Source organism: Equus quagga, chromosome 12 (assembly GCF_021613505.1).
Source record: "Equus quagga isolate Etosha38 chromosome 12, UCLA_HA_Equagga_1.0, whole genome shotgun sequence".
In the NCBI taxonomy this organism is placed as follows: domain Eukaryota; kingdom Metazoa; phylum Chordata; class Mammalia; order Perissodactyla; family Equidae; genus Equus; species Equus quagga.
The window spans coordinates 1,951,161-1,971,647 of NC_060278.1; the positions used below are offsets into that span (position 1 = coordinate 1,951,161).

A 20,487-nucleotide genomic window follows, 5' to 3' on the forward strand; every position below is an offset into this window, starting at 1 on the left:
CAGTAGGAACAGGATATATGCGTGTTATGTAGTTATCATGAGGGACAGAGAGGAACTTACCCTGTGTTAATGTGAAACAGCATTAACGAGCTGTGGCCGAGATGCCGTGTGTTGTGGGGGAGTAATATTCGGACGCACAGACCATAGCGTATACTGAGCCCGCTGTGCTTCTGCCCTGTTGCTGGTGCCTAATTACTGGCCTGTGTTTTATTTAGGCCCTTACGTCAGTTGTAAACTACAGAGAACCCAAGTCGGTTTGCAAAGCACCTGAATTGGTAAGTTTGATGGTTGCTCAAAAGTAATCTCATGAAAAATCAGTACTGGAAAATGAAAACTGAGGAGAATGTCAAATTAATTTGTTTTTGTAGCACTTTTCAGAAAAATAGATAAAATTTATTAACAATAAAAATGATTATCTACTTTATGTGTAATTTAGCATTTGTTTAAGAAATGCAATAGGCCATAGCTGAAGGAAGTAACTGAAGGAAAAAGTATTCCATTTTACAAAGTTTAGGTTTTAAAGTATGTCTGCTTTGAAATAATTTGCATTACTTCTCATGGAGATTTTGGTTTATCTGAAATCTAAAGAGAATTTGATGATAAATTTTTGATAACCTTTAAAGGAAACTTGCTTAAAAGATTGCTGTAAGATTTTTAAAAAGTGCTTGTTTAATGTCAAAAATGACGGAACCTCTTGGGGCTGGCCTGGTGGTGTAGCAGTTAAATTTATGTGCCCCACTTCAGCGGCCTGGGGTTCTTTGGTTTGGATGCAGGGTGCAGGCCTATGCACTGTTTATCAAGCCATGCTGTGGTGGCATCCCATGTATAAAGTAGAGGAAGATGGGCATGGATGTTAGCTCAGAGCCAGTCTTCCTCAGCAAAAAGAGGAGGATTGGCAGCAGATATTAGCTCAGGGCTAATCGTCCTCAAAAAAAAAAGGAAAGAAAATTACAGAACCTCTCAAATCTCACCTAGGTGTTCTTTTGAAACTTATGTTACTTATATCAGTTGCTTTATTGGTCACTATGTATTGATTAGATTTTTGACTTGTTTATAGTTTTTTATTTACCTTATGACATATATTTTAAGTTCTTTAGTACATGTCCATGATTTTTTAAACATAAGCTGTAGGATGGCAAAAACCCTGTCCATTGATCTTACTTTGTATTGTTGCCACTTTGCCTCCTTTGAGGCATGATTTGTGCAGAATGGACTTTTATAAAATTTGCTATCAATTTCTATTTGAGCTTGCTAAGTACTGTGACAACTTACTAAAGAAATCGGCGAAGGGGATGACTGAGAATGAAGTAGAAGACAAGCTCACAAGCTTCATTACTGTCTTCAAGTATATCGATGATAAGGATGTTTTTCAAAAGGTAAATTGTGAATAGAGAAGTTTTATTTGTGTTTTAGTCAGCTTTGATTTCTTTTTGAACTTTAAATCACCAGAAAGGAAGTAATCTTAAAAAAATTTTTTTAATATAGTTCTACGCAAGGATGCTGGCAAAACGTTTAATTCACGGGTTGTCTATGTCTATGGATTCTGAAGAAGCTATGATCAATAAATTAAAGGTAATGTAAGCCTTTGATCTGATAATGTCCTAGAAATTATGCTACTAGCACATAAAGATGTTCATTGCAGCATTTTATGTAGTAACAAGAAATAATACATCAAAAGGTGACTGGTTAAATGTGTAACGGTATATTCATATGGTGGGATATGCAAAAGGACAAAATCTTTCTCAATGTATTGATATAGAATCATCCTCAAGATAAGTAGTGTTAATGGTACAAAAGACTTGTATTACTTAATGAATACACCTAAAATATTCCTTTGAGTACAAGTTTTGGAGTGCAGTTGGATTTTTCAGTTCATTTTTACAAGTTTTTAGCTTACACACTGATGATGTAAGTAGTAGCTGATTCATATTTATCCTGAGTTATTCAGTAGTTGATAATTTTCCTGTATATAGTAGACTTTGATTATAATATATGGTCCTTTTTAAATATACCAAAAAATAACTTTTAATTTTTAAAGGAAATGTTACACAAAGCTTTTTATATCCCAAGATTAGAGATCCCAATTTTCTGACCTGGTGATGACAGTTATTCATTACTCAGTAGATGGCATTAAAAATATGCCTAAGTATCCTCCTTATTAAAATTGACTACTGGATCTACTGTTCCCAGTTATCTTTCGTGTGCATTTGATACTGTCTGTAAACCTTATGAGGTATCTGAATGGAAGGTAATGGAGCATTTTGTATGTTGAAATAAGATATGTGGATTTATAAAAAAGTTTTTGTTTTAAAGGGAAATTTATTGTTGCATAAATTTGTGTTTTCGTTCACTTATTTAATCTACATTTAGAAAGGAAGGAGTTTTTGAAAAGTTTTGAGTAGCTGCTTTGGGTTATGAATAATACAGGCCTTTCGTATGAGCATGCAAATAGGAACTTTGACCATAGACCTGGCAATAACAACACATTCTTTTTAATCATTATATATATTTTTTAATTTTATGTTTTTTAAAACTTTTTTTTACAGCAAGCTTGTGGCTATGAGTTTACCAGCAAGCTACATCGGATGTATACAGATATGAGTGTCAGTGCTGATCTCAATAATAAGTTCAACAATTTTATCAAAAATCAAGACACAGTAATAGATTTGGGAATTAGTTTTCAAATATATGTTCTGCAGGTATGAATATCTGTTTTATTTTGGGCGTTTACTAATCATTTCAAATGCTCTCCTACAAAGAATTAATAAATGGATGCCTGATTACATTTCTTTCAATTAGTGGATTATAGCTTCTAAAGCTACATGTTATATTGATTTGGAATGAATGTGCCACAGCAGTAATGCTGATGCATTTTATCAACATGTTGAGGAAGGACAAAAGGTGTGCTTTAGTTGCTTAAATCATTTTGTTTATATTTACTTTCAAGTTAGATGTTTGTCTATTTAACTATTTTACTTTTTTCCTTCTAGGCTGGAGCGTGGCCTCTTACTCAGGCTCCTTCATCTACATTTGCTATTCCCCAGGAGTTGGAAAAAAGTGTACAGATGGTAAATTTGCAGAAATATGTTAGAAGACCTAAGGAATTTTAATAATTGTCTTTATATCGTATCATTTTAAATATTTTTCCAAAGTCTCAAGGGCTTATGTGATATAAAAATATATTCAAATTCAATAATTAAAAATTATAGTTGGTCTGCTTTGTAGGAAGAATGTAAATTATTGTAGTTCCTAATATTAAAACTAAAATGCTAAGGATGTCATACGGTTATATATCGAAGCATCTCTTATTCTTAGTAAATCTTAATATTTGCTGTTAAGCAGTTTTAAATTACAAAAATTTTGATGTTAGAAGAAAGTTTAGAACCTAGTAGTTGAAACAATCATTTTCTAATTTTTCCTTTGAATTTTTAGCCTTTTTGTTTTGTTTTGTTTTGTTTGGTGAGGAAGATTGTCCCTGAGCTAACATCTGCACCAGTCTTCCTCTGTTTTGTGTGTGGGATGCCGCCACAGCGTGGCTTGATGAGCAGTGTAGGTCCACACCTGGGCTCCAGACCTGTGACCCCCAGGCTGCTGAAGTGGAGTGTCCGAACTTAACTGCTATGCCACCAGCCCAGCTGTGAATTTTGAGCCATTTTTATACCTTGTTATCCTTTATTGTAATACTTATTTTTATTCCTGGGCTATAATTTAGGTAAATATATGTGGAATGTGAAATATTCTAGAAAAAAATGGATCGAAGTTGGAAAATTCAAGTAAAAGTTGCTTTAAAGTGTGACTAAATAGAAACCTTAGAGTATGACCCAAAAAGCTTTTCAAGAGACTTTAGGGACTATGTTTTCAACACCTTTATGGCGATAGAGTCACAGATCCTGTGTCTTAGTCCCTTCAGGCTGCTGTCACACAATACCACAGACTGCGTGACTTATAAACAACAGAAGTTGATTTCTCACAGATCTGGAGTCTGTATATCTGAGATCAGGGTGCCAGCATGGTTGGGTGAGGGCCCTCTTAGGGGTGTAGACTTTCACATCCTCAGATGGTGGAAGGAGCCAGGGAGCTCTGTGGGGTCTTTTACTGTAGCACTGATCCGGTTCGGGAGGGGCTCCACCCTCGTAATCTAAGCACCTGCCAAAGGTCCCACCTCCTGATACCCTCACATGGGGCCTTGGGACTTCAACCGTGAGTTTAGAGGGGCACGGACTTTCAAACCATGGCACCATACAGTGCACTCGTTTACAGTGTACAGTTTCAGTGATTCTTACTGTACTCACACAGTCGTGCAACCATCACCACAATTAATTTTAGAACATTTTTATTATCCCACAATTACCCCACAAGAAACCCCCTACCCATTAGTAGTCAGTCATTTTCCCTTCCTCCCTCCTTCCCCCACCTCAGCCTAGGCAGTCTGCTTTCTTTCTCTATAGATTTGCCTATTCTGGACATCTCATGTAGCATCATAATCATTAGTGACTGACTTCACTCACTCAGCATAATGTCACAGTTCATCATGTTGTAGCATATATCTGTAGTTTATTCCTTTTTGTTGCCAAATAATATTCCGTTGTATGGATGTACTACATTTTATTTATCCATTCATCAGTTGATGGACATTTGGGTGGTTCCACCTTTTTGGTATATGAGTGATGCTGCTGTGAACATTCATGTACAGGTTTTCAAGTGGACATATTTTCATTTCTCTTGAAACTGACCCTTTTTGATTTTTTAGCTCAGCAAAAGAGGCTTCTGATTTCTTGAATGAACATTTCTTGAATGAACATTAAATGTAGCATTTTTTTTAGAGAGAAATCATCATTATGTTTGAATAGTCCCTTATTTGGTCAGTGACTTGAGGTTGTGAACCAGTGAGTTGTGCATACATTTATGAAGTTTAAGATGAAAATGGTCTTTCATTATACTATTTCCTAGAGATGTTCACAGTGGGTAGTTTGAATCATTTTTTCAAGTAAATATATTATTTTTATTTCTTTCAAAATAACGGTTATAAATAACACAGTGTAGGTTCTGGAATCATAATTCCTAGTTTCAGATGTCTATTCTGCCATTTGCTATGCTCTGTGACTTCGGGCAAATAAGTTTCCAATATCCTGTTAACTGGTACTAGTACTTCCTCAGAATGTTGGGAAGATGAAGTGAGATAGAGTAAGCGCTTAGTCTGGTATATAGTAAGTGCTCAATGAGTGGTAGCTAATAGTAGAAGAGGTACTAGTTATAGTAATAGTGATAATGCCAGAGTTAGAGTAGTCTAAACAGCCGGGTAGACTTCAAGCTACCAGGCGTAAGGTAGACTTTCAGAATAGGAGTCTAATTTTGGACTTTTTGCATCTTCTTTGAAAAGGCGTGATAGCACAAAACATCTTAGAAACTAAGTAAAGAAGAACATTTATTTGAATAGGCAGAGTGTGAGTTCATGTTTTTATGGATTTTTAAAAAGGATCAGTGCAAACTAGAAGCAGGGGACGGGGTAGCCAGGTAAAGCATTTTGATATATTTGTGACCAGGCAAGAGAAAGAAAACTGACCCTTCACCTTTGACAGTCTTAAAACTTATTTCTTAAGAGGCTGCTTTTCCGGTCAAAATTAAGGCAGAGAGTGGGGACTGGCAGAAATAAAGTTTCCTTCTAACTTTATATTGTTCTTCTCTCTCCCTTTGAAATAATTATTTTCCAATGCTAGTTTTTGTGTGTGTGTGTGTGTGTGTGTGTGTGTGGAAGATTGGCACTGAGCTAACATCTGTTGCCAATCTTCCTCTTTTTGCTTGAGGAAGATTGTCGCTGAGCTAATGTCTGTGCCCATCTTCCTCTCTTTTATCTGGGACGCTGCCATAGCATGGCTTAACGAGCAGTGCTAGGTCTGCGCCCAGGATCTGAACCCGTGAACCCTGGGCCACTGAAGTGGAGTGTACAAACTTAACCACTGCACCACCAGGCCAGACTGGACCCAATAATAGCTTTTAAACCCCTTAAACTTTATTAATGTATGACCTTCATCAGGTTTCAGTTTCCTCATTTACAAACAGAAAGCAGATTTCTATCTGACTAAAAATATGATTGCAAGAATATAGTTCTCTCCATTTGAATTTTCTCCAATTACCAGTAGAGGGAGTTTGTCCTTATATTTTTTTCTAGTAAATCCAAGTTTTCAATTACATAGGAACGAAAATCCATCTGTGTACTTAATAGTGTACATTTTTCACATGTAAATTTAATTCATCTTGCTTTGGTAACGTTTATATATTTTACATCTAAAATCTTAAATATAGCTGTTTATCAGAAATTACTTCCATTTTACACTTATGTATCTTTTAAAACTATAGAAATTAAGCTTCAACTCAAAGTATTTTGCATGTTAGATCAATAAATCTTAATTGTTATACTTACTTTATACCTGGTCCACAGTCCGGAATATCACTAAAGAAATGTAAAGTAGTATATATTGATGCAGCTCTCTCTTAGAAGTGAATGAACTCATTGAATATGAGACGTTACCTTTTAAGGCCCTTTGAGTTCTAATTAACGGCGTCAGATGGTAATTGAAAGATGCTGTTCTTTAGCCTATTATTTACTTTAAAATAGGAAGTTTAGTCAAGATATATTTCTTACTAATAAACTCTAATAACACAATTATTTAATGATATAATTAAGCAAGTTTTACAACTTTTGTCTTTTAATACCAGATGAATTTATAATATTCCCATTTAGAACTTAATCTTTTGTTCTTGACTAGCTATAGATATGAGAGTCTTTATAACCAGAGTTTAAATTTAAGGATAAAGGAATGTTTTCTTTTGACACGTCACTATAATCATCAGTAAAACTTTATGATAGCACTAGATGCCAGGAGTATAAAGAGGTAAAACGTGTGCCTTCACAGCTTGGAATGTACAGTCAGCCCTCCATGTCCACGGCTCACCCATCCGCAGGTTCAACGAACTGCAGATCGAAACACCTGCAATAGTTGGGTCTGTACCGAACATGTACAGACATTTTTTCTTTGTCATTATTTCCTTAAAAATACAGTATAACAACTATTTACACAGCATTTGCATTGTATTAGGTATTATAAGTAATCTGGAGATGATTTAATGTGTATGGGAGGATGTGCATAGGTTATATGCAAATACTACACCGTTTCCTATAAGGGACTTGAGCATCTTGCAGATTTTGATATTTGCAGGTGGGTCCTGGAACCAATCCCTACAGATACCGAGGGCTGACTCTGCATCCTAAAGCTAGTTTTGCGTTTAAGTAATTTATGAAGAGCATTTTAAAAGTTGGTTTTCTTAGCTTCAAAAATGTGTTATTTTGCTTTTGTCCACAAATTCATTGTAAATGTTTCATAATTAAATTGAGTGCTATAATAGTAATTGAACTTTATTGACACCCCTAGAGATTATTAATTTGTCAAAACATACTTCTGGGCTCCTTTTATGACATATTTTGATTTTCTCTTTGGATTAGAACCAGGCAGAAAGATATTAAGTATTGCAGGTGCCAGTAATTTCCCATTTATCATACAAAGGGGTTGGTGGATTTGCTCATAGAGAACAGTCCTGCACCTTTGGAGGGAAACTTGCTCAACAAGCTTCAGCTTCCCAGGACTAGGCAGACTTGGAACACACCCCTGAAGGCGTTCAGTGACTCTCTTGGGCTGGCGGCTGTAGGCTTGTGTTGCAGGGAGTGGGCGTCGTGCTGCTGATGGGGCGCAGGTTGCTGATGGCTTATTTAAAGTTTGATATACAAATAAAAGCTTTAGGTATATTACGTATGGCACATCAGGCTAAAAATGTGTCCACAGTTCTGAATTGTGACATGATGTATTTGGTTATTTTTCAGTTTTATAATGAAGTTGAGTTTTTACCTTTTTTACATTTTAGTGTCATTTTTTTCACTATATATGTGTACTAACTCTTTAAAAGAGCTCTGTATTTTTTGGACTGATGTCCTACAATTAACATTCAATCCAAGGAAGGAGTTTTTAAAATTTCAAAGCTACGTTAATAGAATGTTAAATTTAATTTTTTACAATATTATCAACAAAAGCAGATACAAAGACAAGTACTCTGAAGCTTTGCTTGTATGAGTGTTTGACTTCAGGTGGAAGTTAGATTGTGGATGTCACTGTATGGGTAACCACAAAAGTACTAGTCAGCCCATCACTTCGGCAAGGGTATATGTTGGCAAATAGATTAGAAATAAAAGTATGATTTGTATTTTCATATTGAAATTTATATGATGGTGTTTTGGATCAGTAATTAGTATTTATAAAATCCAAATCGATATTCAAAAATGATAATCAGTCACTGACTGTGTCATTTCTGAATTTATACAAAAAGTCACATTTTGCAGGGTCGTGGTTTAGAAGCAAGAACTCTGGACGAGGTTGTAAGTGAAAAGAGCTGGGCTAATATTTGTGTGCTCTTGGTCAGGGATGCACATGGGTGTGTGTTCTCATCTGTAACATGAGTAGGTATACCAGATGAGCTATAGTGTCTTTTCTAACATGAACTTTTTTTTTACTTTTTTAGTATAGTAATAGCCAAGTAAGTTGTGTTATAGTAGCTGAAAATAATTTGATATTCTTTCTTTTTTACAGTTTGAATTATTTTACAGTCAGCATTTCAGTGGGAGGAAACTTACATGGTTACATTACCTCTGTACAGGTAAAATGCATTAAATTATATCTAGTTTAATGAAATTTACCTGATATGCTTATGTTAATAATTTAGAAATTTCCTGTAGCCTAATTATAAGTTTTTCTAATGATAGTTTAATTATAGTGCTTGTATTATTACTGCTTATTAAGAAAATTTCTGAATTTTATAATGGTTTATTACATTTATATAACAAACTACTTTTTATAGATATTAGAAATTTCATTTAGAAATCCAGACTTGATGAGTCAGATACTCCTGAAAACTTTATTTTCTCTAAATATGCCAGATCTCTTTAGAAATTTCATTAACTGTTATAGCGTTAGAAGGAGACCTAACCATTTGATTTTTATTTGTGGTACTATAGTAAACTCAATAGTAAATTCTTTTTCTAGAATGTCTTAATTTCCAGTAGCTTCCAATTTTAGAAAAGTTTAATCAGAATCTAATAATTTCTTTTGCTTCTTTCTGGAACAGTGAGGTCCACTCATTTGACAGTAGGATTTGTCATTCAGGAGCTGCATGGTTCTAGACTGTGTGTGTTGCTCTGAGTTGCCTGAAGATGTTAGCCAAAGCAAACGCTCAGATTTGCTCTACTTTTGCTGAAGCTGTGCTTTGAGAAGTGCATTGAATCCGCTTTCTCTACAAGAAGGGAAAGGCTGTGTATGTTTGTCTCTCTTAGAAATGGTGCAAGGAAATCTGATCAGCTGCCATAACCCTTATTAGGAAATTCTTTGTATTCACTCACGTAAGAGAAATTGCATCTGAGTAATTTCTCTTAAATGCCATTTATTTAATTTACATTTGGAATACGAGATTTCATTATGTTACTAATACATATTAGTACATAGTAATTAGTACATAGTAATACATATTTATACAAATTTATCTTTATTGAACAAGCTGGGCATTTTAATTTTTTTGGTAGTTTGTGAAATAAAGAGATGTTTATTGGTATTTTTAGTAAGTAGTCACTTAGTAGTTGGCCTTTAATTTTACATCTTTTGTGAATGTTTTCTGTTTTCATTTAGTTAATATGATTGATTTTAAGAAGAAAACATTGCTGGACCAGCCTTTGGATAACAAAAAAACTGATATATCGTAATGTTCTTGAATTTAATTTACTTCCCCTGACTATCGATCTTGGTGAATTTAAAGCTCTCTTGGTTATTCTCAGTGTTTCAGCAATAATCATCCTGTCTCCTGAAGTAATTTTAGTGAAGGGCTCACTTTTTTGGTGTTCAGCAACTAGTTTTATATAGGAAAAAAGAAAAAACTGTATATAGTTTTTGCCATTGGAATTTGACATGAAAACTGTTACCAATAACACCTAAATAGGAAAGAGAACAACTTTCTTTTTCTGTTTTTGAACTATATTAAATTCCCAAGCTGATCTATAATAACCAGATTTTTGGAATTCTTGTTTGTTTTGTTTTGTTTTGTTTTAGTGTTGTGTGTATGTATCTTAATTAAAGCCAAATAGTTTCTTCCTTTGGGAAAGAGATGTTAATGTTGTAAATTCATTTCTTGTTTTGAATCACTGAAGGCACCGAAGATATCTGTGATCTGTCAGTGAAAGTGTTGTGCAAAGTTTTATTTTGGTTTTGTTTCTCATTTATTCACTTAACAAGAGGTTCTCAAACACTACCCACCTTTAAGGTCCTTGTTCTGGAATCCCCACATTTGTCACAAAGCTCCAGGACTTCTTTAGAATATTGGCTCTGATCCTGGACTGATCACTCAGTTCTGTTTTTTGAGAACACCTGTCACTCGTACTTATACATATAGTCAAAATTAGTCCTTCCTAGTTCATTTCCACATTCCCAGGTATTTTTGTATTGTCATCCAGAGCCCACAAGTGGTTGGAGATAGGGGATAAAGTGGTCTTTGGAGGAATTTAGAATCAGAAGATGTAGGGATATTAGCCTCTAGCTGTAAACCTTGAGCAAGTTACTTAACTTCTCTGAACCTGTTTACTCATCTTTTATCTTTGTAAAATTCATTTATCAACTCAGAGAACATCTTCTGTGTTCCGAGTACTCCTGTGTGCCACATACAGATAAAATACAGAGCCTCAGACCTCAAAAAGCTCACATCTAGTAGGAGGACAGACGAGTAAATAATTGTAGTACAGTGTTTTGGATGTTCTGATAGAGAGGCAAGCCCATGGTATTGCAGCATCCCATAGGTCAGTGGCAGCAAACAGCTGCAGGTGAGGAAAAGGTTCTCAGTAAATAGCTTCTGAACTCGGTTTTCAAGAAGGAATGGGACTTAGCCAAGATAGGCAAAGAAGATGTTGAGAGCTTATCACCAAGAGAAGTAAGAATTTTAAGAAGTAACCAATCTGCTGTATCAGATATGACAGAGAAACTGAATGAGAGAAAGAGGGAAATTCCATTGGATTTATGATTAGGACATTGGATAGAATTACTCTGAGAGAACAACTTGATGAAGAGATGCAAATGCAGAACCTGGACACTGTTACACTGTCTGGATATAAATGAGTTTTATTTGTGGCCTCACAAGAAGTTATAGGAATCCCAGGTCAGTTGCTGAGAGAGAAGTGATAAATGATGAACCCAAGAGAGACACATCATCCACATAGAAACGTAGACGATGCATAAATAATTCATATGATTAGATCACATTAACATTTAGTGAGCTGTAAATCATTATATGTGTTAGTATTATTTGCCAAAATGGAATCTGGCAAATTTGCCAAAATGAAAGTCACACCATAATGTTGCACATACCCTAAAAGGTCGTGATTCTTTGTCATTGACTGAATTTTTCTCGTTATTGATTTCAATACTTCAACAGCTAAAATTGTGAGGGGTTTTAATACCTAATGTGCAGTCTCTCTTCAGATTTCCCTGATTATCCCTCAAGCGACTTTAATGCCTGTTTTTAAAGCAATCAAATGTCACTAATTGTACTTGGTTATTGTATCTCCCCACATCCTTTCCCCGCCGCTCCTCCCCGCTTTAAGCCCTCTCCAAGTACTGTTTGGAAAAGACCAGGGCAGTTGTCTTAGAGAACAGCGAGTGTTCTGGATTTATCAGATTATTTGCTTGGGAGGTATTTTATTTGTTTTCTATTCCCTGTACTTTCTGTAAAGTAGAAATTAGATCTAAAAGTTTGATTATATTTAGATTCAATATTGTTGGCAAGAATACTTCTTAGGTGGTCCTGTGTCCTTCATGTTGCATTACATCATAAGGCATGTAATGTCAGATTGTCCCAGTGTTGGAGATACCATACTTGGTCACCTGGATAAGGTGCTGACCAACAGGTATCTCTGTTGGAAAGATACTCTTTCCCTTTTTCAATTCGCACGTGACCTGAGGGGTGATACTTAGGCCCCATAGGAATACCTTTTTCCAGGAACAACCTTACCCAATGGTTTTAGCATCCACTGGTGATTGTGGCTTGAATCAGTTATTTCAGCACTGTTTGCAAATTAATAATATTCTGTTAATCATGCAACATTTAGTAGCTGACATTCTTCTGTAAAGAAGAGCTTTCCCTTAGAGGCTAGGGAGCCGACAGGTCACGGGGGAGTAACTTGGATGAAACTCTTGGGAGAGTTCTGCCCACTCTTTATTTCCTGTAATTGTAAATACCACTTGAATTATGGTTGGCTTATTTTTTAAAGTATCTATGTATCAGAATGTTTTGTAGTTTGGAGTTTCGTAGAGTTTGCCAACCTATTCTGCAGGGTAAATGACCTCTTTTGTCATTTCACATGACAGTAGTTAAATAAACCATCCAAATTTGGAGTTTCCCTCGCTGCCCCACATGTCCCTCTTTCTCCATTTATTTCAGCTGTGGGCTGACTAATACGAGCATGGTGCTGAACAAAAAGGGAAGAGGTCCATGTGCCCCTGATCCCAACAATTTATTGAAAAATAGCAACAACTACAAAAAAGGCATAATACAAAACTAACTAGTTTTCTTCTTTTTAAGAGTTGTAGAATGAACTTGATAATAAGTAAATGATACCTTGACCCCTTATTTACATTGTCTCCTAATGCTCCTTGGATTCTGGTGGTGGTGAAAGACTGTTTTGTGTCACAGAAAACTCATTCTGTTTCCAAACCCATGGCAGTATGTTACAGCATCAGGGACATGCTGGCTGATGGTCCTACTTAATCTTCCAGGGGCTTGATGCATTGTTTTGTACTTGTTTCTAGCATATGATTAAGCAGTCTGTGCACAAACAATATATGCAATTTATGTGATGTTTTGCTTCTTATCACATTTCCCAAACTTAAATGTTGAAAAGAAAATCTTTAAAATACTCTTTATACTAATTGTTATGTTAGTAGGACACTCCTAATGCTAATTTTTTACTTTGCATGAATTGGATATTCTAATTAATAAGCTTCTTTTCACAAAAATTCAGAGATAGAGAATTTTTTCTCTAGATTTTCCTATTCAGATAATTTTGAAAAATATTTCTGAATATCAGTTTTTTCTGAAATAAGTTGAGGCATAATGAAAGTTAGTATTAGGCATGTGTGGTATTGATAAGTTGGAGAATTGACTTATATCCTTTAAAATCTTTGTTACATAATGAATAAAGACAAGAAGCACAAAATCTTGATCAGAGTTACTAATTACTACTAACAGGGAGAATGCAGCCTCTGCAGTGAGTTCATGTGAAATACAGTTTCCTTGAGTTAACAGTAGAGAGCTCTAAAACCAAATCTCATGCTGGTTTGGTTTATAAATCCATTAACAGTCAAATAATGCAGCCTGTGTGTGAGAGAGAGAGAGAAAATACAATCACTAAACCACAATTGTATGCTTTAGGAAACTGCTCTTTGACTTGGGTTAACTTTTGTGTGTGTAACAGAGTGCATGCATGTTTGTCATACTGTTTGTGACAAGCTTTTCAGTGTGCTGTCTCCCTGGGACGTTGCAGAACTGTAGTATGCCTAAACCTGCTGTATCTTTTATAGCTCTCAGGGTAGTGTAGAGTCTAGAACATTTTTATTCTATCAACCATTTCAACGAAATAATGGATCTGCCTGTTTGTCTCTCCTCCCGTTTGTATTTGCCCCTAGAAAATTACTGGGTAGAAAAATGTTATTTATGAGACAAAATAGCATTGTTAAATTTTGGCGAAATGACAGTTTAGATGGAGCCGCAGGAGAAGCATCTTCTCTGTGCTTGCAGACCTCCCTGTAGGCTTGAACCTTACCTGGGGTAGACCAGATATACACAGCGTATGAGGCAGTTGCTACTTACAAGCTGTCATTCTCTCCCCTTTGTCTGTCTGTCTGTTTCTCCTCCTAGCCCCACGTCCTCTTTTTTTTTTCTGCCCAAGTCTTAGCCTTCCTATTAATATTTAATGACATTGTTCATACCTACTGGCAAAATTATGATAGCCTGACTATAATTCATACTACGTACTCAAAACTGATATCCCTCCCCTAATTACATTGCTAGCAGAAATGGCTTTACGACGATTTAATAAGTCCTTGGTTCACTCTTTGAGGAGAAAAATATGCAAAATAATTATTACTCAAGTAATTTTGAAATGTTTCTTTGATCACTTTATTATCACTATTTTGTTTTAATTGTAGGAGAAGTTAAAATGAACTATCTGGGCAAACCATATGTAGCCATGGTTACAACATACCAAATGGCAGTTCTTCTTGCCTTTAACAACAGTGAGACTGTCAGCTATAAAGAGCTTCAAGACAGCACTCAGATGAATGAGAAGGAACTGACGAAAACAATCAAATCATTACTTGATGTGAAAATGATTAACCATGATTCAGAAAAGGTATGCGGTAATATTTCAAGAAATTTAAGTATTATAAACATAAAGCTTTTTCATGGGATGTTTGCAGTTTTACAAGTAGGGTTATGCTTGTTCATGACCTTCGTACTTTGGAAAGTGCTTAAATGAGCTACATTACTCCAGACTCCTTACAGCTGTGAGCTGGAGGAGTCACAGAGATGGCTATATAAGTTGGTGCCTGCGTGCCCTTTCTAGTTTGATTTTCTTTGTCCTGTACTATGACAGTTTACTGAAAAGTATAAATTCTGCCACTGGGAAGATTCTGGTTAACTGAGGTTTGAAAACTGCAGCTTATCACAAATCTGTCTGAGTATTTTTCATGTTAATATTTAATTACATGGTCCTACAATAGGAAATGACAGACTATTGATATCTCTTTGTACACATATTTGACATGTATCACTCCATCCCAAATGCTCCCACTCTCATGTCCCTTAACTTCAGGACTCAGCTAACCACTATATATTTTTAATGTCTGTCGTGAGAATAGCAAGCCAATACTAGATTCCTTTTTTCTTTACAACTTATTTTTCTAGTAATAAGTTTTTGTTGTTGTTAGAGGGTATCTTGGATATTTAAATGGTTAAAAGAGCAACGGATGTGGGTTAAATCTTCTGCTTCAAATTATTGTGCCTATAAGAAAAAATTCTTGTAAATATTTCATTTTTATTTTGGTTAGTAGCCTACAACTTATTTCTCTCATCAATTCATTTTGCTGACATCTCTAAGATTATTATAATATTTGGTAGCCTATAATTGAACAGCTCTAAATGGCATATTATTCTGAAATTCAAATCAGGCTTTTCTTAATTTTGAGAAATGATTAATTTTTCTGACTTTCAGAATCTTAACAAAATATTAAATTCTTAATATTAAGGTTTAATTGAGGCAATTAATTATGATTAAAAATTTAAGTTAAAAATTTTAAACTTCACTAAATGCTTAAAAAGTTTTCTAAAACATGTTTTTGCTGCCCAGAAATGTACAAAATAAATATAGGTTGTTTGCACATTAAATTTTAATTATGAATCTGCCACTTCCTTAGCAGAATTTCTTATGTTATTATTGAGAATGAGTCCCTCTGCCAAGTGCTTCTTGATCCTGTGAATGGAGAAATTCCACTGCATGATATGAGTGGCTTTCATAAGCCTGATAGAGAAGATGTAATTCTAAAAACTGATAAATAAAAAAACTTAAGAGCTTTTACTTGAGAAAAGACCACTTGCTTCTGGCAGAGTGAATAAAACATGACTTGAAGGATGAGCTCTGTCAGAATCACCCCGGGTCACGGAGAGATGGTCCTCGTGTGCCCTGGAAACAGCTTGTTTCTCTAGTTGGTTATTTTTAATTGGCATTTTATAATTGTGGCATTTTGAGAAACATTAGGTTGTTCGGTTTCTCAAATTGGAGTGATGGAAAAATTATGAACGTTGGTGTTTCATAAAAATTAAAATGTTAAATTCTGTTTAAGCCAGTGAGCTTGACTCTTCTGTCTTAGGCAAAGGTAATATATATAATAGTTGGGCCAGAAAATAGCTCATTTCTAAATCTAAACTGATTAAAATTCTATCAAGTGTAAAATTAGAAAAGAATTGTTACTGCTTTTTTTTTGGTTTGACAGAAGACAATTATTTTACTCTTAAATAATATTTGTAACGTAAAAGATTATGAGAGTTTAGTCTTTTTTGCTTGGTCATTATTTTATTTCATGACATTATTTGCAGCAACTGTTTAATAATTTTTATAAATGTAAAAGAATTATTTTTAATTGTAGGAAGACATCGATCCGGAATCTTCATTTTCATTAAATATGAACTTCAGCAGTAAAAGAACAAAATTTAAGATTACTACATCAATGCAGAAAGACACACCACAGGTAAGTGCTTTTTAATATCATTTCTTTGGGAAATATTTAAGCATTGGACTTTATAAGTAGTAAAATTGAGATAATGCAAAATGTTGCACATCAAAATTATGATATGATACTTCTTTTCTGGTTTATTCTTTGCGTTGACCAACCTTACAAACAGAGTCTCTGCTGGCATTTTAGATTTTAAAAATAGCAGTGTAGTGGGCATCGAAGGAAAAAGTGGTGTAGCTTAGTCACATGTGCTCTTAAACTGTATTAAAGTGTGTGGCGTTGCTTTGCATTCTTTCCAAAAATTCCTGCCTTGAATACTACTGTAATCTCTTATATTTTTCACTTGTAAAATAAGGGAAAGTTTTACAACGTATTTCTTTCAAAGAAAAGTTGTTGAGATTGCTTCTCCAACTCTCATGTGCAAGTGAGCCACCTGGGGATCTTATTGAAACACGAATTGTGATCTGGGGGTTCTGGAGCGGGCTCCAGACTACCAGGTGAGCCGTTTGTGTGGTGAGCTGCTGCTGCCCTGTAACTCAGCAGTGATTATCCAGTTGGTCTGGGATAGCCTGTTCGTATCAGTTAAATTTCCTCATTGCTTCTGTGAGTTTCCCTGTCCTTGGGCTCAGGGCAGCATGTGAGGGTGTATAAGATGCCAGGTCCTCTTCAGGAACTTACTCCCCCATGGGGACATAAATGGTGATTAATTGCTATTAAATTTGAACCCTAAAATATTCAGGATCCTATTTTCCTCTAGGCTAATGAAAAATAATTTGTAATGTGTGGGTTTTATTTTATCCTTTGAAAGTGGTTATGAGATCCCTATTAATGTGCCTGCTTCAATGCCTTGCTTCTACTGTGTTTCCTTGAGCTCCATGGAGATTGGCCATATCTGGCCCATCTTTCCTGGCTTCTCTGCTTGATCCAAATGGAACTCTTTACAACTCTTCCCCTTGAACCCTGATCCAGTGTGCACTTGCAGCCAGTTACTGAAGCATCGAAAAGCATTGTGGTATAGAGTCTGTACTCACTGACAGGGCAGCGGTCTTGAAATCATTGCTCTGTGTCGTTTAAGTTCTACTTTATTGCCTGTTTACATTGAGTACAGTTTATAATAGTGTTAATTTTTTTAAAATAGCCTTCCAAATTTAGCCCAAGAAATTATATATAGCTCACTGTAGATATTCTTTTGGTAATGGCTATGTGATATTGGGCACGTTATAACTGTATAATTTGATACTCAATATTGATTGGAAATTTATGTAAACTCACTGAAAAAATGATTTAAAAATAAGTTCAATGACAATGTCTCATTTGCTTTTTTTTTTTTCCTTGTAAAACAGGAAATGGAACAGACTAGAAGTGCTGTAGATGAGGACCGGAAAATGTATCTGCAAGCTGCTATAGTTCGTATCATGAAAGCACGGAAAGTACTTCGGCATAACGCCCTCATTCAAGAGGTAAAGGAGGACAAGTCCTCAAGACTTCCCCGGGGAGAGGATGTGACCAATGTATGAATTAGGAAGATTTGTTTGTAAAGACGATATAGAACTAATATGATTCCCAAGCAGCATAAAGAAATGCTTCATTGCTTAATGAGAACAGTACTCGTAATTTCAGTATTAAATTCAGGTTTGCTTTGGCTTGAATTTAGAGATCTAAACCTCACCAGTTTATTGAGTCTTCTGTCCAGTTATTGAAGGAACTTGACCACATCAAATATACATTCGTTCCATGAGTATGTGAGTGTCACCATGTGATAGAGTGCTGGGCTAGTCGCCAGGGGTGTAATGCAGAGCAACACAGATATGGTTCCTGCCCTTTTGGAGCTCACAGTCTAATAGGGAAGAAATATATTGAAATAATATGCAGGTAAATATAAAATTGGATTAACATGCACTTAAAAAGGATATCAAGTACTCTGACAATGTATATAAAGGTCTTGACTAAGGGGATGTTGGGGAAAGCTTTCTTGAGAAAGTGTTACTTCAGCCAAGAGCTGGATATTGAATAGAGGTTAAATGGAACTGCAGGGTATGTGTGAGTATTTAGATAGACTAATTAGTTTATAGTTTGTTTTAGTATATATCAGTATTCTGCATTTTAATTCCTTCACAACATAAACGTTGGGGCTTTTATTTGCATAGAAACATTTTTGGTCGTCATGTTGAAATTGATCTCATGCCTCCTTTCTCCTTGTGCACTGTCCTCTGAGTTTAAAAAGTGTGATGTTGTTCACGGCACTCACTTGATGGATCATGCCCATCCATTTGGGATGTTTGTATTCAGTTTAATTACTATAGTTTCATAATTATTTTAAGTATATTCTTCCTATAGGATTAGGTCTGTTTGATGAAACCTCAATAAATTTGAGGCCCTTTATAGCTGATGGTTAAGAGTAATTATAACTGATTGGTTAGCAGTAATTTGACATCTGTGTCTCTCTTACACAGGTGATTAGCCAGTCAAGAGCTAGGTTTAATCCTAGTGTCAGCATGATTAAGAAGTGTATTGAAGTTCTCATAGACAAACAGTACATTGAACGCAGCCAAGCGTCAGCAGATGAATACAGCTACGTAGCGTGATGTCGCTCTCCTCCAGTGTGGGTGTGAGGTCATTGCCGTCACCATTTGGTGTGTTCCTGTGGGAAAAAGCAGGCCTGTGCCTCCATAATTTGGTCATTTGGCAGCCCCTGTTTTTCTGCTGTTTACAACATCACCAGTGCCACGTCATGAGCGTCCGAGAAAATGCCTAGAGATACTTCAAGCTCATGTCATTCTGACATTTCTTAAAACTTTATTAAAAGAATGAGTGAAGTATTGCTGAAATGTGGAAATCTGGTTGGGTACCATGCTTTTTCTCCCCTTCACGTTTGCAGTTGATGTGTTTTTTTTTTTAATGTATCTTAAAGGACATAAAATAAAAAACTTAAATATTGTAATATGACAGATAACCTAATAATTGTATCCACATTAAAATGACAAACATGATATTGCTGCTTGTCAAATAAAAAAATAAAGAAGTAGAATGCCTTTTTTATGTGGATGAAGTATCACACAAAATAATATGTATCAGTGTTCATGGGTCATCAAAACTAATGCAGCTTTCGTTGCGTTTTTCTCTGAATGGTTTAATTCACTTGTACTCCTGCTTAACTCCTACATAGAAAATGCCTAGCTTAGTGTTCTTGAATGCATAAAAGGGCACTCAGCGTAAAGAATGTTTTGTTTTTATACGTTAGAACTGCGGTGGTTATGAGTTTTAAATGCTGAGGATTTAATTCCATCAAGAGTTTCTGGTGCTGTGCTACACCACAGAAACGACATATGAGGAGAGTATGTGGTGACCTCAAGCCTCGTATAGAAAGAGCTTTGCCTTCAAAACCAAGACATTGCTTTTGTTCTCATAATACATTAATATAGTCCAATATCCCAGCTCTGTTGCATCTCTTCTGCCTTTCTCTGAGTTGTAGGAGATCTGGTGATTCCAGTGTATTCCTTCCATACTCCTACCTACCTGTTACCATTACGCCCTAAAATTGCAACACTAGATTCACTCTCAGAAGTCACAAGTGTGCTTGGCAATGCATAACTGAAATACCTTTTTTATCTGTATAGTGCATTACACCAGGTGCCACTCATAGAGAGACGTGAAATTCCATTATTTTGTTTATTATATATATCAACAGCAGTATTAGAATACTTTGGTCTGTTACCATATTTATCTGCGCCCCCCCCCCCCCCACCCCTGCACTACAACACACTCATGCGCACAATTTTTTTTAAGCTGGAATATTTTAAAGCATATCCCACATAAATCATTTCACTTACGTCAGTTTGTGTCTCTAACAGATAAAACCTTTTTAAAGAAAAAGCAACCTCAATGACATTATTACACCTAACATATAAACAATAATTACTTAATACCATCTAATATGTGGTCCATATTCAAATTTCTCTTATTGTTGCAAAAATGGCTTTTACAATTGGTTTGTTCAATTGCACTTTTTCTAACTCATGTCTCAAGTGTTGAAAAAAATCTACTGAGCTTATATTTACTTATATACTGTATTTCTCATTTTCTTTTTATTCCTAGAGAGGAAATAATGGCATATCATATT

At 35.4% G+C, this 20,487-nt stretch overlaps 1 protein-coding gene across 5 annotated transcripts in view; it reads left to right on the plus strand.

The window, feature by feature from the left end:
- Positions 1-19,399, plus strand: part of CUL2 (cullin 2) — a 96,820-nt gene extending 77,421 nt beyond the window's left edge. For all 5 annotated transcript variants that reach the window (XM_046679143.1, XM_046679144.1, XM_046679145.1 and 2 more), the window contains 10 exons: positions 216-275; positions 1,248-1,376; positions 1,486-1,572; positions 2,547-2,699; positions 2,991-3,068; positions 8,637-8,703; positions 14,286-14,488; positions 16,281-16,382; positions 17,711-17,827; positions 18,821-19,399. In XM_046679143.1, coding sequence (XP_046535099.1) covers positions 216-275; positions 1,248-1,376; positions 1,486-1,572; positions 2,547-2,699; positions 2,991-3,068; positions 8,637-8,703; positions 14,286-14,488; positions 16,281-16,382; positions 17,711-17,827; positions 18,821-18,952 — 1,128 coding nt within the window. In that variant the 3' untranslated portion in view covers positions 18,953-19,399. The remainder of the gene's footprint in view (positions 1-215; positions 276-1,247; positions 1,377-1,485; positions 1,573-2,546; positions 2,700-2,990; positions 3,069-8,636; positions 8,704-14,285; positions 14,489-16,280; positions 16,383-17,710; positions 17,828-18,820) is intronic.
- Positions 19,400-20,487: the final 1,088 nt, after the last annotated feature.